Genomic DNA, 17,436 nt, shown 5'->3' with positions numbered 1-17,436 from the left:
AAATATGTTTGTAACATCTTTTAATGCAAATGTTTTCTTGTGCTTCTGCATGCACCTTTAGTTTCAAGAAATCTTAAAAAGCAGATATATCAAATATATAAACTAAATATAACATTTTATTTCATTCATTTTTTACAGTGGCTTTTAATTTTTGCACATTTGTTCTTAATCACATTGGGAAAGGGAAAGCTGATTGCGTTTGATTGGTGTGCTTTGGCATTTTGTGTGATCAGTGCATGTACTAATGATTTCCTTTTATTTTTCTTCTTTCCTGCTTTTTTCTTTCTTTTTCCTACTCCTCTCTCATTTTCCCATATTTTATACTGCTGTCCCTGTACTTCTTCCTGAATTTCTTTGCTTACTGTAGCAGCCCTTGCCTTTTCTCTTGCAGCAACAGCCCAGGCTGCTCCAAGGATCATAACTGGGCCTGCGCCTGTCCTCCCACCAGCTGCCCTGCGTACTCCTACGCCAGCTGGCCCTACCATAATGCCTTTGATCAGACAAATACAGACCGCTGTCATGCCAAACGGAACTCCTCACCCAACTGCTGCAATAGTCCCTCCAGGGCCCGAGGCTGGGTTGATCTACACACCCTATGAATACCCTTACACGTTGGCACCAGCTACATCAATCCTTGAGTACCCTATTGAACCCAGTGGTGTTTTAGGTAAGTTCTTCTCCCTGGTGGTCAGTGATATTCTTCATACATTTTGTTGCCCCAGACTTAGAAATGATTTTAACAGTTTTAGAGAAGCGTTTCTGCCCCTTTTAAGGGTTCCCCTGTTAAATAACTGCACCCAGTTTGTTCAGATTCACTTGATAACTCAAATTCATTTGTTTGGGTAAATTTGCATTGTACATCTTAAACAAAAAATAACTTTCACATCTGACATTACTAGAATTAAGTTCTTGAGTTTTATTTAGGTTTCACCCAATTGTCTTAATGCCTTTATGAGCTCCTCCTTCTGGAGTTAGATTTCTTTTGACTCATGGGTTTCTTTAATGGCTAGTTAACTTCTAAACTTACCCATGAAAGTATTTTGAGATTTTTATGAAATTTATATTATTGGGTGCTAAGTATTTGTGATCACTTTAAATGGGACCATATTATTGGTTGCAATCTTAACTGAACTTTGAATTTTTTGTCTTTTGAAGTCCTAAGATGAAACATGAGACAGCTTTAAGTACAGTTTGGAATAAATGAGTAAAATATGCAGTTACTGAATTCAGATTCACACTGGAGGCAAAAATTAAGGTCATACTGTAAACGCTTGGTTTTTACATGAACATGAACAAAAAGTGGTGTGCTCGAAAAAGACATTACTGATGCCTTTTTTTTATAGAGTGGATTGAAATGCCAGTCATGCCTGATATTTCAGCCCATTGACTTGCTGGATGAAGGACTAGAACACAGCAGCTGTTCTAGCACGACCAGTCAGTGTGGGACAGCTGTTTCCACGCAGCCCTTTTGTTTCACCAGACAGAATCTGAACACTTTCTTTCCTGAATTGTATATGACTTGGTGCTGCATGCATGCTGTTGACTTTTAGGACTTTGTTCTTTTAAAGTTTATTTTTCCCAAGCATTAATATTGATTTATAAAAATTTGAAAATCTTTAATGAACCCGGATATTAAGATTTAAGCTCGAAAATTCATTGTTCAATTAAAGAAAGCCACAATGCTCTGTATGTTATCTGTGTGTGTGCATGCACTCAGGTGCCTTTTGTTTTATGAACAAATACATTTTATTGTACATGTTTTCTGTCTAAATCATTGTATAAAGTAATTACAGGTCAGAATTATACCACAGAATATTGATGAGAGGCTTGTTTCTGTTGCACATTTCTTGAACATTTTTAAAATAACATGTAACCTATAACCTTATTTAAGTTTTCCTTTCTATTAATACTCTCTCCTGTGGCCCCATGCATGCTCCTTCCCCTTAGAAATCCTCTCTGCTGCACCCACAGCATCTGTTCCCGAGGAGTTAGGATCCTTAATTTTCTGTAGGGCTGAGGCTCTTAGCCACCAGCTACTGTTCCAGGACTTTTGAGTCCAAGATCTCCCTAGTTTTGCCATGTAGTATTACACTTGTATACAATTAGTTTATCCAAGATGAAAAAGGGGGTGATGGACCAGTTTACTGCTTAGAAACAGCAAGAGGCACTGCTGTAAACTTTATTTCTTATTATAAACTAACATGCTTTTGTTTCCATTGGGAAATTTTTCATTGTTAAGACCCACTTATTAGACTGGCAAAATTAAGAGCAAAATACAGAGATACCTATTTGGCATTCATAAGGTGATTAATAATATGCACCAAATTGGGAGGGGGCTATCATAATCAGTGTTATTTATTGCTTTGCTACCTAAGCAGTAAAACATGATATTGACCCCTTGGAGAATAGAGGGGATTATTATAAATTACCAAGTTACAATAAATTTGCACACAGATAACATGCATGCTATATATCAAATCTCACATTAAACGATTTTAAAATAAGCAGTGCCTTTCAAAACAGATGCAGACATGTGTGTTGGTGGTAGTGAGGAGATTGGTATTAGCATCAAATCTTCATTGATGACTAATTTTTAATTCCCTTCCTTTTATCTTTAGGTATGGCTTTCCCAGCGAAAGGCTAAGAATTCAAGATCGGTCTTAACTGAACCCTCATCAGATCTGAATTTAACAAATGCTTAGTCTCAGCAGCCTCCGGGGAAAAAGCTTAGCCTAGCAGTCAGTGGCTTACTTGCACTTTTTGCACATAGATATAAAGTAAAACCATGTTATTAATTTGGTTTAGTCTGTAATATGACAAAGTAACGGTAATTTATAAAGGAGTGTATAGTAGTGTACTGACTGCTAAGTGTACTATACTGTTTGCTTTACTAATCACCTAATTCATTGCAGTTCATACTTATTGACTCAAAGTTTTAAACCACAATCTGTAGGCTTTAAGAATTGCTTTTAAACCTTTTTAAATAATAAACTCTGGAAGTGGTCTTAAGGTTAGCAAATAATTGTCAGTATTAAACATGGCATTATTTAAGTAGTCCTGCTGCAAGAAAGGCACTTCAGTGAATATGTGACTAGTAAAGCTCAAATATGTTTGGATCTAATAGAGTCACGAAATACTGTAACTTGGGGATTGTAAATGAATGGATAAAATAGGTTAAGGCCAACATGTTTGAAATGAATGCAATATTAATAGATGCATATATATGTGACATATAATGGTTAATTTTAAAACTACTGTGCCTTAACGTGTTTCTTAAAACAAACTTTTGTAGTAAATGAACATTTGAAAGAAATCCATTTTGATAAACCTGCTGTTAATGTTTTTTTCCCCTTCTGTATGTTTTCTAACTTTGTCTTGGTAATTGCAATTTAACTAGGTGCGGTGGCTACTAAAGTTCGAAGGCACGATATGCGTGTCCATCCTTACCAAAGGATTGTGACCGCAGACCGAGGTTAGTTTAGTTCTGCAGTTCTTGTTTATAAGAAATGCGTTGGATGTCCATAAAATTTGCAACACCACACCTGATAGAAAAATGTAACTGCTTACCTGTACACTGTTTCTTTTCCTTTTCTAAATTCTTTTATAATAATTGACAAATTTAAGGGTTGGGTTTTTTGTTTTCTTTTCTTTTTTTTTTTTTCCTTTTTTGCTCCCTTTTTATTTTAACTTATTAAATCTTCTATTCCTATTACAATGATTTATTTCTACTAAAACATAAATTAGTCGATTTGGGGAACTATTAAATTTTTATTTTGCCTTAACTAGTTTTCATTAATAACTTTTGCTAAAATTTACCTTTTAATCATTCTGAAATTTTGGGTTGGTATTGCAAAATGAATTGAATGGATGGTGCTTTAATGAGAGAAGTAAAGGAATATATGCCTCCTGTGTACTTTTGGAGAAAACTGAAGATTTAGTTTCCATTTCTCTTTGTAATAAAACACTTGAGCCACTGTATAAACATGAGGGTATACATGTCAAGTACTTAGCTGAAATCAACAAAGTCAGGACTGTGAAGATAACTTTCATGTAGTTGGATTTTTTTTTTTAATAAATTAGAAAATCAGCTCCCTCTTATTCTTACATTTTCTTGCCAAAATGGATCCTTTGATTTTTGTCATTTGCTGCTAAAATATTATTTGAAGGTAGATGATCTCCTCAAGTTCTGTGGTGTGTGAGATCCAGCTTTTGGATATCCTTTTGGACTGACCTGTGACTGGAAAATAAGTCTTCATTTTTCTCCTTTGAACATTTGTAATTTGTGTCCTATATTTGCCCTTGGACCCTTTTATAAATTATTTATGCTTATGGAGAAGTAATATTTTCGGTTTATTGACATTGAATGGTTTTTGATTTTTCATCAAAAGATAGGGAAACCCAAGCATGGTTGAAAAGCATCTTCAAAACTCTTCTGTTAGAACACATTTATTACTAATTAAATGGGTTAAAGACTCTTAATATTATTAGGGGAAACTGATGAATTTATACTCCATTTGTACATCCTCTATCAATTTGATCAGACAAATATAGACCGCTATCATACCAAACAGAACTTGTCACCCAACTGCTGCAATAGTACCTCCAGGGCCCGAGGCTGGGTTGATCTACCTAGTGCTTCATGGTTACCTAGAGTACTAATGATAAGTACTGGACACAGTTGTTGTCCACATTAGAAATAAAAGATTTTTCCAGTGACCTTGATGACATTTATTTAGCATCACAATAATGAGAGATCCTTGTAAACTTTTAATGAATATAATTTGTAGTGATTTTTCAATGAACTCTGAGTAGTAGACTCCAAGTTCAGTGATTATCTATGAAAATAGTGCTCCTTTTTAAAGAAGTATTTTCATTTAAGATTTTTCTATCCCTGTATGCCCTTCTTTCAGAGACTTGTCTTAATTTTAACACAGTAATTATTGGTTTATTTATTTCTCCGATGCCTTCAGATAGTTGAAAATATTAGAGGAAGATTTTATTAAGTATTTGGAAAACAACAACACATTCCATGCATGGCTCTTTTGTAGTGATATGTATTTTGATTAATTTTGCTACTTTCAAAATGCAATGTCAGCAAACCGAAATGCTTTTTTTTTTTTCTTTTTTTTTAAAATAGTAACAATATTCATTAATTCTTACTATCACTATGTGCACTCTTTGGGTCTAAGGGAGATGTCTGAAGCCTTCACTTAAATTATTTTATTATACTACTGTTTTCTCTATTTTTGAGGTTTTTTTTTATTTTTAAAAGTATTTTGAAGAGAACTTATTATAAGCATTTTGGATGAAAGAAAACTCAGCCCTTGGACATATAACCATGTAATTCTATATGATCATTTAGAGTACTATGTGATAGACAAATATCTAGTTCTTTACTAAAAATAAACCCACCTCTACAAATATTTCAAAACTAAATTTAAAGCCTTTAAGACCAAGTGACTTTTTAGTTGTAATGAAATATATAAATGGTTTTGCACAGTTGACATACCTGTGTGTACTGTATGAGACCAGGACTTGGCAGAGGATATATTTTAGGTGTACTGGTATATTATAAATGGTAGTTTGCTTTGTTTTTCTACTCCACAGCCCCCACAATCAGAAATTTTTCTGAATAATGATTTTACAAAAACCATTACTTACATAATTTGGATAAGCTTAAACCATTTTAATCAGAATTTTAAGTAATATCTAAAATGCTTTAAAATTCATATTTTGGAATACCTGTGAAGAAGTAGTGTGACTACATCATATTAAATATTTATTTTCTCCTTTGATTTTTGGAAGAGCAGTTCTAAAAATGTTACATAAAATTCTACTTTTTAAGACATTCAGGGAAGATTTGGTCACAATGAGGATACCATATTTTTGTAGTATTTATAAACTATCCTAAATGATAGACTATAGTAGAAACATTTTCCTCATATGAAGGTAAATCAGTCCATCATAGAGATCATTTAAACTCTGTGAACTTTATGCCTGCTGGGTTTCAATTTATGAAGTGGCACAGAATCTTAACTTTGCACTGAGTATCTTTTCATTCACATCTCCTCTGCCTTAGTCACAATGGCAACAGTACAGAAAATTCTATCAAACCTCAGAATATAGTAGAAATAATTAAGCTGTTGAATATGAGTCTTAAAAATCATACTACTGTTAAGTGGACCAAGTTTGGTGAAGCAGAATGTGACAGAGGTTGGTTAAGGAAGGAACAACTCAAGGACATTGGGAATGATAACTTTTCCACTTGAGAACTACTTTATGTTTTACTGTAATTTAAAAAAAAAAAAAACAACAAAAACTTTTTTTTGTTCTTTTTGTTATTTTGCAAAAGAAAATAGTATTTACAGGTGGCTTCTTTTAAAATATAAAAATATAAAGCAGGAATGTATATGAAATGTCAGATTTTATTGTATTTGCAGAGTATTAGCTTTGAAATTGAATAAAGAAAGCTGTTTGTAGATTTAAAATGCCTTATTGGTATCAATTAGAAATTTCTTCTATTTTTTGATGTACTTAGAGCTCTTTGAGGTATAGAATTTTAAATGGCAGGATTTTACAGTGTTTACATGCAAGTGCATTTTATAAGTGTTCTATATGTGTAAAATAGTATTTTCAACTGGAAATTGTTGGCCAGTGCAGAAGGCCTGGCCTTTTTCTAGTTCCCATGATGTTGCCTACACTGCTAGACTACAGTATTGCTTTGTATCATGAGGCCAAGAAACTCCATGTTGTTTGTAAATAGAATAATTGAAAAAGCAATAAACATTTATTGAACAAAAGAAACCTTGTTTGGCCCAGAGTTTATGTTGAACCAAATTGCTCATAGAAATTTAAATTTCTTTAGATTCATTTCTGTTAATCATCAGTTATTAATAATCACATCCATCATTAATAGTTGCTTTAATGCTTGCATCTGAGAGAGTACTAATGCTTAATAGCAGTCAGATACTGATAACTGCACTGACTGTTCAAAATTCTGTATATCAAACCTATTCATCATTGTTTTCCAATTTCTTTCATTGACTGCTACTAACTATTAGTTGTTAGTTGTATTTTATTTCTATTTTTTCTGTTAACCAATTTTTTTTTCTTTTGTGGGAGTGGGCTCCTCTTCATTTGTTCAAATCATGATATGAATTGTCATGATTTTTATTGTATTCTGTAGATGGTGTCAATCAGTTTGTCAGAATTAAACATGCTTTTTTTTTTTTTATTAGTTGTGATTAGTTTTTCATGTTGTCATTAAGCCGTCACTAGCTGAAACTAATCTCTTCTCTATCTTTTCTTTTCTTTTTTTTGTTTTGTTTTTTGTTTCTAACCACCCAGCCGCCACCGGCAACTAACCTATGACCTTCTGACCTCTGAACTCTTCACCCAATGATGACCTGACCATGCCTGCCTGCTGATCAGTTAACTGGTAATCGCCTTTGCTTGCCTGTCGTCAGTGCAGCGAGCTGAGGCACTTGTCCGTTCGTCTTACCATCTAACCAAACAAAAGACAAAGAAATTGTTGTCCTCCAACTCAGCTTTTTTCCCCCCCGTTTGGGTGAAAGTGGTTCTAGAACCTGCACTGAATAGTAGTAAAGCAATAAGGCCCAATTCATCCCACAGCACTGATCATCTTTCAATGTCCCACCCCAAGCGAACGGTAAGAAGGCCTCCTTAAGAAGGGAGACAGATGGCCCTTAACTACTCAGTGACAGAGGCAGTTACTGTGAGAGACTTCTAGGAACCTTTTCTTCTCATAGCGAAGTCAAGCTCTCTCTGAATGTACTGTGTGATGATGCATCATGCATGAACCTTTGGTCAGGGAAGTCATTGGTGAAGTGATTCAAAAAGTATTCAAAATTTGATATACTGTTCAGTCACTACAGTGCCCTCAAAGGGCAGAAGTTGCAGCCTTTTTTATATTGCCTGCCAAATTTGAAGTATTAGAAGAGTGTGCCATGAGAGAAAAACTTAACAAGGAGTTTTGAAAAGTAATGCAAAGAACAAAACTGCAACACTATTTTTTAAAAGATGGATATCTGAGTTAAAATTACAGAACCTTTATTTTACACCTCCTTAAAAAATTTTTTGAGAACAAGGTACATGCATTATGTGTCACATTACTGGGCAAACTGTTCAAGTATTTTTTTTAAACCTCCCTGTATAGAAAAAATCATTAAGGATGTAAAAGCCATGCTTGCCTATTTGCTGTATACATGTAATGAAATTGTAGATAAAGTGTAGTGCATTGAAACAAATGAACAAAAAGTAGATACTTTTACTATACAAGGGTGCTGGTGCAGAAAAAATATATATATTTTTGGAAATGTAGCATTTTATACTTTCAAGTGTTATAAAAAAAGAAAAAGAACAAAGAAACCCTTTATTTCATTAAATGATTTTTTCTGGTGGTTGTCAAGAAACAAAAGACCAAAAGAGCCTTTTTGTCTTTCTTTTTTATTTTTTAAGTATTGGAATAAGTCTAAAGAAAAGAAAGTGCCTTATTTTCCTTCATGGTCATTTAGTCAAGTGTCTTGTAAGATCAGCTCCTCCCTCAAAATAAAAGTAAATGCATGTTACTCAGTCGCCCAGTATGTGAAAGAAGATGAGAGGGGGACAAATGAGTTGAGGGTTTGTATTGTATAATTTGTGCCACGTTACCTTGATGCAAATTTGCCAAATCTGATACTGTGAAAAAAATTTGAATAACTTTTCTAATATCTGACCTAGTAAGTTTTTAAAAACATATCATAATTGAGTATTTTTGGTTGTTACAAACTTCAATGTTAACCTAAAGAATTCTGAAAAATTATGTGAGATCTGAACACCAGTTTACAGGCAAAATTAGAGCTTTATTGTATTTGGAGATGAGAGATGCATTGGATTTTTTTCGTAATGGAGATAATAGTCTACTTAGCAAACTTTTTCACAAAAATGAAATTTTTTTTGTGACTTTCATTCTGGAAAAAATAGTGTTTTTAAATGACCCAAATTTAATGAGACTTGTTTATAGCATACAGATAACTGGCATAGTCAAAGTCCATCTTCTGCTGGCTTTAGCAATCTCCCTCCTTCTTCCCACATATGTCCTTTTTGTCACCTTTTTTAACTTCAAAAGAATGTGAAAAAGTAGCATCATTGTGCATATGAATACTGAATTACATTTCAGTTTAAGCTTCCAATTTCTCACGAAGTGCAGTTTTATAGTTGAAACAATTTGCATATAAAGGCTACATGTAAACACTTGAGGAAATCATTAACTGCTCAGTACCAGACGTGGCAAATCTCAAGTGACAGTGGACTCCCAGCTCATCAGCTCGTTCCCTCTTCCATACCTTCATGGCTTCATAGTCAAGGTCAGCAGGAAACTCAGTTGGCACCTTCATGGTGACCTCTCCATCAGCTGTCTATCTCACTTGGAACCGTTTTCAGTTTATTTACTATGCAATAGACAGTTGTTGTTTTATATTCAGCTAGTTTTGGTTTAATGTGCCACTGCTCTTTCTGTTACACATGCCATTGTTTTGATTTATTTACAATATATGCCTTGCCATTTTGATTTTAATTTTGTTTGGTTGGTTGAATAAATTGCGACACTCAAACACTTGAGGTGATAGTTAAAAATGATACCAGTATTTGATCCAGCTTCATCTCAACTATGTTAAACCTGGACATTTTAGATGTTTATCAAAGGTCTTTTATGGGGAAGAAAGTAAACGTATGAAATAATAAAAGTGTGACATGAGTAATGTCGGCTCTGAACAAACTTTTAATAACTTAGTTGACAAAATTTTGGATCAACTTAAAAGAAGCATGACTTTTGAAATCTGAATGCCTTGGTTCTCAGTATTATCATTCTTTTTGAATTTATTTCTTATTAAAGTATGTAGTTTTTAAGACTTTTTTCTGACAGTATTATGTAATTTTTAGTGTGGGTAGATGGGAGTGTCGCTGGTATATTAATGTACAGCTGACATGTATTTTTGTCTATTCTTTATTATCTTAGTAGTTTTCATGCTCTATATGTACCATTACCAACCTATTGCCTATGAGAAACATGTAAGATAATGTATTTACAGCCATTGTTACAAGTTTATAATGTATTTTTCTATCTTGTTTTATATGTATGTTATATAACATTCAAAAAGAATTTTTTTCTTGATTGAGAAAAGGATACAAAATGCAAAATCCACAATTTTGATAACTGAAAATTGCCAATTGTTTTGCAGTACTTTATTATATTGGGTGTCTTGTCTTTCTTGGGCTTTTAGTTAGCTGATGAATGAATACATTAATTAGACACTTTTGGGTTTTAGTTGGGATTTTACATAGCTTGCATTTTAATTCTTTGGTTCTTTGCTGTTTCTATTAACCCATAGCATTATTTTAATAAATGTTATAATACCAACCTACTAACTCTGGACTATGTCTGTTTATTAACCTTTACATGTTTAATTAAAATAAACAAATAAAGACAAAAGAATGTAAAGTCTTGAGTTCCTGGACTAACCCTGAAGACCGTGACCACAGATAACATAGCGTGACTTGTTTTGTGTTGTTTGTCAGCTGACAGTTTCGCACACTACTGTTCAAATGGCTTTGGTTATTCTGGCCTTCTACTTCGGGTGTAGGTGCCAGTGGAGATGAGAACAAAGTAGCATTCGTTCGAGGCATTCTTCTCCTGGTCATGCCACTTGCCTTTCAGCATCTGCATTACTAATTCCACACTTCTTATTTTTTCCTTCTCCAAAATAATCACTGTCTGCTCACAGCATACAGAGTAGAGATTCAGTGTGATGACATGCCCTGACAATACAGTTTCATTCATTGAACATTCATTTTAATTTCTATGAGTAGGTGATTTTATGGTCACATCATAAAGCAGAGAATTTTTGTATTAAGATGTTTATTTTAACATGGTATTTTTCCTTTGTAAAGCATTGAATTTGTTTAGCCAGCTGTTTCTTTTAGAGGAATTGACGTAGGTAAGGCTAGAGGCAAATTGGGTCTGTTTTTCCTAATAGTGCAGAGTAAGTGATGAGTAACCAGGATGATGCAGCCCCACCTCTTCCTCACCCAGCCTTCAGTGAATGATGGAGCTTTTCTCAGGTGTTTTTTCTGACCCACTTCCAAAACACAGCCAAGATTGATGCAAGAAACTTAAGGGGGAAGAACACTGAGATTTGAAAGGTTAGGTGTGATTAATTTCTTGCATGCAAATCAATCAGAGAAGATTTCTTAAATATCCTGCTTTTCGTGGCCTGTGTAAGTGGACCTCTAAATCTTGACTTCTTGAGGTGTGTTTATGTCACAGATTGGTAATAGCCTTTTCTGTGAAACAATTCTCCTGCGTAAGAAAAAAAAAATTCTCAGGATGAATTTTGCATTTGTAAATAGTGGTTTATTTTTGTAAATTATATTTTATTTATTTAAGAGTTCTAAAATTTAGGGCTGAAATGAGTTACATGTCATAGTCGTAATTATATCAATGTGCTTCTAACCAGATTATCAAGATATTCCTTGTTTCGTATATGTTTATGCATATATGAAATTATCAGAATAGTGATAATTTAATCACCAATGAAAAGGTCGTTTGGGTTATGTCATTTCTCTGATGGAAAGAGTAGGCAATGTATCATTGTTAGGTAGGCAGATCTTTAATATGCTACTTATCTGTTGAAGTTCACATTGCCATAACAAGTTTTCATGTATTATTCTGTGAAAATTTGAAGATGCCTGTCAAGCTGCTAATACACCAGTTGTGGTACCATGTCACTTAAAGTGATGAAGAATTTCTATGCAACTTGCTATTCTCTGAAGCCTATGAATGCAGTCTCATCTCATTTTCAGTTAAGGGTACTTTATGTATAATTATGTCATATTGTCACCTTTTATGTTGAAAATGTTGTAAAAGATGGTTTTAAAGGGTGAAAATAATATTGCAAATCCCATTTTTATACAGGTCGCAATAATATTAAACATGAAACTATCAAGTTGCTGGAGTGGTAAAATTCTGGAGTTTATTGCTTGATATTGTTATTTGATAAAATGCTTGATAGTTGAGTTTTCAGTCAAAAAAGTTGGTGAAATTAACATACTTAAACATTCTTTTCCTTTAGGTATAAAATGTCAGGAAGAACATATGAAAGTACATGTTTGCATACAACCCTAGTCAATAGTTTTTGTGTTAGGATACATATGAGCAGTTACTGAAGCATGTTGTCCATAAAACAGAAGATTTACGCATGATATACAAGAATAATATTTGGTAAAGTTGATCAGTGTAAGTTGTCATTTTCTAGTGCAACAAAAGCAGATGATCGATTAAACCAATGGCTGTTTGTTGCCAATTTCTGCCAGTGAAGTCTAACACTTTGATATCCTACATGTGACAGTTGGAGGGGGGCATTCCTTGCTTGTTTGGCAGGGGATGCCTGTCTTCGTTAACTTATTTATGGACTCCTATTTTAGAAATATTCATGGCACACATTTTTTCTATGGTGTCTTCACTATAAAATTATGTAAACTGAAGTGCCTTTGTTTTGAAGAGACTTAAAATTATATATATAACTAGTACTCAATGGTGACTCTAACACAGTGTCTCCTCCTGTGTTGTTCCTGCACTTACTGCTGTGGGTGGAGAGGGGGAGGAGGAACGACTTTGGTAAGTAGAAGGTGGTGGTGGGTGGAGCAGAGAGCAATACTTGTTGATTTGACATCACTTGAAATTTTGCTGTCCCTTCTTAGCAAAAGATATTACATTGTGGAACGATCTCGGTTCCCAGTGTATAAAAATCAGTTAACATCTCTTTTAAGGTGTTACTGTTGAGAAGCTTTGGTCCTCAGATTTATCTTGTGGTTTATATTATAATGGTATGTATAAAACATTTAAAACTTGTGGAAATTATAGTTTCTATATATTATATACAGACATTGGAAATGGGTGTTCCCAAAGCACATGTGACTCGAACAACAAAACAGGTACATGAAGTGCAGTAAGCCACCTGGAAAGACTGCATGTGCTTTATCTTAAGCCACTACAGCTGAAAATGCTGCCCTCACACACATTTAAATACCAGAATAAAGAATGCAAATTTAAATTTTAATGCTTTTAACACTACTTAAAAGAAGCTTACATTCTTCAATTTTAATATGTAACTATAAGATGATCATATAACTTGCTCTAATTTTAGTAATAAGAAAAGGAAATAAGTGAATAGACTATTACAGTATTCCTCTGTTGGACTCCTTATCCAAAATAGTTTGCATTTCTAGTTATCATTAAGAAATAATGGTGCAATTTTTATGTAATTTTTAAATGTAAGAAAGCAGTCCTTAACCAATTTTTTTTTAACTTTTTTTTTTTTTTTTTTTTTTTAGAGAGAGAATTTTTTAATATTTATTTTTTTTAGTTCTTGGCAGACACAACATCTTTGTATGTGGTGCTGAGGATCGAACCTGGGCCGCACGCATGCCAGGCTAGCGCGCTACCACTTGAGCCACATCCCCAGCCCCCTTAACCAGTTTTTATCTCACCCACTATGTGTAAAAAGTCTGTTATCTTATAAATAATACTGTTATAAAGTAAAAGAGTTGGTGAAATATTGTTTCCAATACTTCCTAAGATCTCTTCTTGATATCCAGTTTTGTAACTCCTTGCACTTTCCAGTCTATCTTGTTTATATAATTTCCAAGTTCTTTCATTTCCTTTCCACCCATTCTGTGGACTCTAGATTCTCCTTGACAGTGTCCTTTTCACCTGCCTCTCAAAGTAGCTGACAGGTCGGCAGCCATAGGACCAGGTAGACTACTAGCCCAGAGACAGGTCTTGGTTTGCCTATACATATGTTGGTTTTGGTTAGAGTTTTTTGTTATTTATTTATTTATTTATTGCCCTCCCCCCCAAAAAAATTACTTGCCAACATTAAAAATCTAAAGGGTAAACTTGATCTTCATGAAGTCTGCTCAGTTCAAAGATCAGAGTATCTAGAAAGCTCAAGCACATATTTTCAGAGGAGCATCAACTAAAACTGAAAAACTGTTCCTATTACTGCTTCCCCATCCTGTCTTGCTTTTGTTCTCTCCTCTCCTGGCTCCTGTATGGCTTGTCTGTCCTAATCAGAGTGATGATGTGACTCTTCAGACACCAAATTGCCTCCTCAAGGGGGATCATGTAGAATAGATTTTAATGATTTTCCTCCTGAAAAGTGAGATGAATATGGTTTCTGAATTAATCAAACATCAGTCACTGTGATTCATACGTGCTGTGTTTTGGTGGAGTGAGATACCTATTGAAGTGAAGGCAGTAGATATTTAAATGTTCTTCCTATTGTGATTTTGTTTAATTATTATCTGCTGCTGTTTTCATAGCAACTCTTGGTGATTTTAGAAAGTAGTACTAATTGAACTTAAGAATTACATGTCTAACAGAAAACGTTAGTGATTCATAAAGCCTGGAGTCAAATTTTTCTGGAAATGTGTATTAAAGTTAGATTATGCTAATTAAGTGCTGCTTTATGAAATATGTGCACCTTCATAAAAGTATCACCTGTTTGTGCTGCGGTTCCAGTTTTTTAGAACATCTCTTTGAATTAAAATATACTGTTATCCCTGTTTTCTTAATTTATGTTCTATATATATTGGCTGCTTAACTGGATTTTAGTGAACGTTATGGGGAAAATGAATATGAATAAAAGAAGAAAACAATTGGCAAATAAGTATTTTCTTGCAGGAAATTTGAGTTATTAAAATGTCAGTATTAAAAATTTCAAGATGACTTATCTAACTTAGAACTTGTGTCAGGGTTGGGAGTAAGTAAACATGCCTTGGCTGTCCTGGAAACCTAAGTTTTAAAAGCTGCTCTTACCTGGTATTTTAACTGATGTGTTCTACAAAATTAGACCAGCAGTACAAAAGGAGAGTTGACTTAACAGTCTACATTGATAAATGAAAATTTTCTTCATTGTTTTCTCACTGATGTAAAAGGACATTTAAAAATTGTTCAAAAGTTTAAACCTACTAGGTTTCCAGATGGTAGAAGAGTGGAACACTTGAAGTGGGTGAGTGGAGTGCAGTGGGAGAACATCTGAAACAGGGTTTAAATTGGCCACAGGGAAGAAGCAGAATTTGACACAATCTAGAAGTGGTCTGTCCTCTAATAAGATTTTGTTCAGTACCTCCCATTTCTCTTTGGGTTTATAATGAAAGCAACTGGCATGGAGAGGAACAAAAGGGAAAATGTAATAGATGTTTTATGGTGTGTCTTCCTAAAGGGCATTGCCTTTTCCTTGAATTGTGGGCAAGTCTTTGTAACAGAGATTTGTCACAAATGACATGCACTACTCCACCGATACGGTGTATGCCTTTAAGCAAGTAAATGCCAAGTGGCTTGTAAATGCCCTGATTCCGACCTGCTCCTTGTATTCTGCTGAAGATCTCTTCACCTCCATCATAGAGTTTACTCAAGGAGTTCTAAAGTCCAAAAGCAGACGGAGCTGTTGTAAAAGGAAGAAGTACTTGCCAGGAGGATAACTGGTTTTAACTGCTGAAACACATCTGCTCTGTTCTTGCCTATCAAACTCCATATTTGCGTGGCCAGAGTGTGTGTTGAGGGAGATATTGGGGAACTCCTTATGTCCTGATGCAAAGAGGAATACTACTTCTTTTCAAGTCTGCGTTGAACAGAACTGATTGGAAGAATAATAGAAAAAGCCCCACAGATTTCATCCAAATAGGAAGAACATTTGTCATCCTGCTAGAAGCAGAAGTGGTACTGTAATGCATGCTATGGTATCTGCACCCTTCTGGCAGGTTGGTTGCTGTTTGGAAATCTGGATCCAAGTGAGTCTTCTGTTGAGGGTCTCCAACAGGCTGTGAGGAATGCCTTCAAATTTGCATGCGTAGTAGACAAGCCACTCCTCTTAAGTTGGAACCTATTTCCCCCATGAAATTTCCTAAAAGAGTTGAAACTAGGTTTGAAATAGAATTAAAACTGTACTGGAAAGGCAGAGTAAAACTCATTAGGCTGTGTGTTGGAAAATGATTGTTTTAGCACTATATTGTACTCTAATGGCTTGAAAAGTCAGACATTAGAAGAAAGGACAGTAGGAAGGATCCCCTGAGAAACAGCACATGCCTCACACTCCAGCTACTTACTGATGGAAATTAGCACTCTGTCAACTTGGAGTGTTAGCTGGATATGTGGTGTTAAATGCTACAATTAGTATGCGATCAATGAGATCGGTAACATAATTTAAAAAATGGCCATTTCACTCACTGTGCATCAAAATACACTAAAACTGATCTTTTGTGAATAAAATTTATGTTACCAATTATGGCAAAGCCATGTAATAGTATAGATTAATCTTCCAGTCATCATCTGTGTCCTCCCAAACACTCCTTTAAGCACCTGTTAGGGAGATTTTGCTACTCTTGTTGCTGGTTTACCCTGACCATGTCATGTAGGTAGACAGGGAGGAGGATGTTTAATTGAAGACACCTTTTATTTCACAATTTTAGCCTCATTTTTGAAAAATTTTACAAATGTTTTACTGCCACCCATTTTCAAGGTATTCTCTTCAACAACTGTGAAATTGAAAGGTTAAATGCTTGAGAGAGGCCACACACCAATAGAGACAAGGGTGCGTGTGTGTGCTGTACATTTACTCCTTTTTTGGGGGGTGGGGGTGATATAAGCTTCCTTTCTACCATTGCACCATGGACTTAAAGTGTCAAAAGCATCACAGTGTCCAAAAGTGTGGTGTGTTGTGAAGCACAACCTGCTCCTTTGTCTGTGTGCTTTGCCATAGGGTTGTAATGACTTTGGCCATTGTCCACATTCAGACATCAGTTCTGCATCTACACTATGCTAGCTTGAGATGGAATTCATGTGTGAGTGGAGATAAGTTGACATTTCCAGCAATGCTTCTTGCCATGTCAGTTGTCTGGTTCCTTTCATCACAGGAAACATGATATAGTGGTAGGGGAGTAATGTGATTATGATGACATGTTTTTTGGTTAAGCTAGTTTTTGTAAAATTATTATGTATGTGGTTCCTACTTTTTGAAGATGAGTAAATTGATCTGCACCAAGTTACTTAATATAGAATCTAAGAGAGGGTAATGATTAAGGAAATAAGATTTTTTTTTTAAAGTGATTTTGAGACTGAACCTTCAGTTATATTATTTGAATAGATCAGATTTGGAACTCATGCTGATTTATTAAAAGTGTGAATGAAAGCAAACCCTAAAGTTTAAGTCATTGTATTTTCTGGAGAAATATGTAAGTGCTAAGTGACTCTCTGCATGCTGAGCCTGGCCACAGGGCCACTGAGGGAGACAGCGTTCCTGCTTCAGACAAGCCTGGGGCAAACAGCACAAGAGTCATGTGAAAGTTGTCCCGTGTGTGGCAGCAGCTTTCTAAGCCCCA

At 34.7% G+C, this 17,436-nt stretch overlaps 1 protein-coding gene across 6 annotated transcripts in view; it reads left to right on the top strand.

Moving 5' to 3' along the window:
- Positions 1 to 10,421, top strand: part of Qki (QKI, KH domain containing RNA binding) — a 133,623-nt gene extending 123,202 nt beyond the window's left edge. The window contains exons 6-8 of one of the 6 annotated variants that reach the window (XM_071612860.1): positions 368 to 667; positions 3,398 to 3,472; positions 7,348 to 10,421. In XM_071612860.1, coding sequence (XP_071468961.1) covers positions 368 to 667; positions 3,398 to 3,472; positions 7,348 to 7,364 — 392 coding nt within the window. In that variant the 3' untranslated portion in view covers positions 7,365 to 10,421. Of the gene's footprint in view, positions 1 to 367; positions 685 to 1,343; positions 6,805 to 7,347 lie in introns of those variants that run through there. The other 5 variants (XM_071612858.1, XM_071612861.1, XM_071612862.1 and 2 more) reach the window with 5 other exon arrangements.
- Positions 10,422 to 17,436: the final 7,015 nt, after the last annotated feature.

The sequence above is a fragment of the Marmota flaviventris genome, chromosome 6, assembly GCF_047511675.1.
Source record: "Marmota flaviventris isolate mMarFla1 chromosome 6, mMarFla1.hap1, whole genome shotgun sequence".
Classification (NCBI taxonomy): domain Eukaryota; kingdom Metazoa; phylum Chordata; class Mammalia; order Rodentia; family Sciuridae; genus Marmota; species Marmota flaviventris.
The sequence above is the reverse complement of the archived record's forward strand: the minus strand, read 5'-3'. Positions and strand labels throughout refer to the sequence as shown.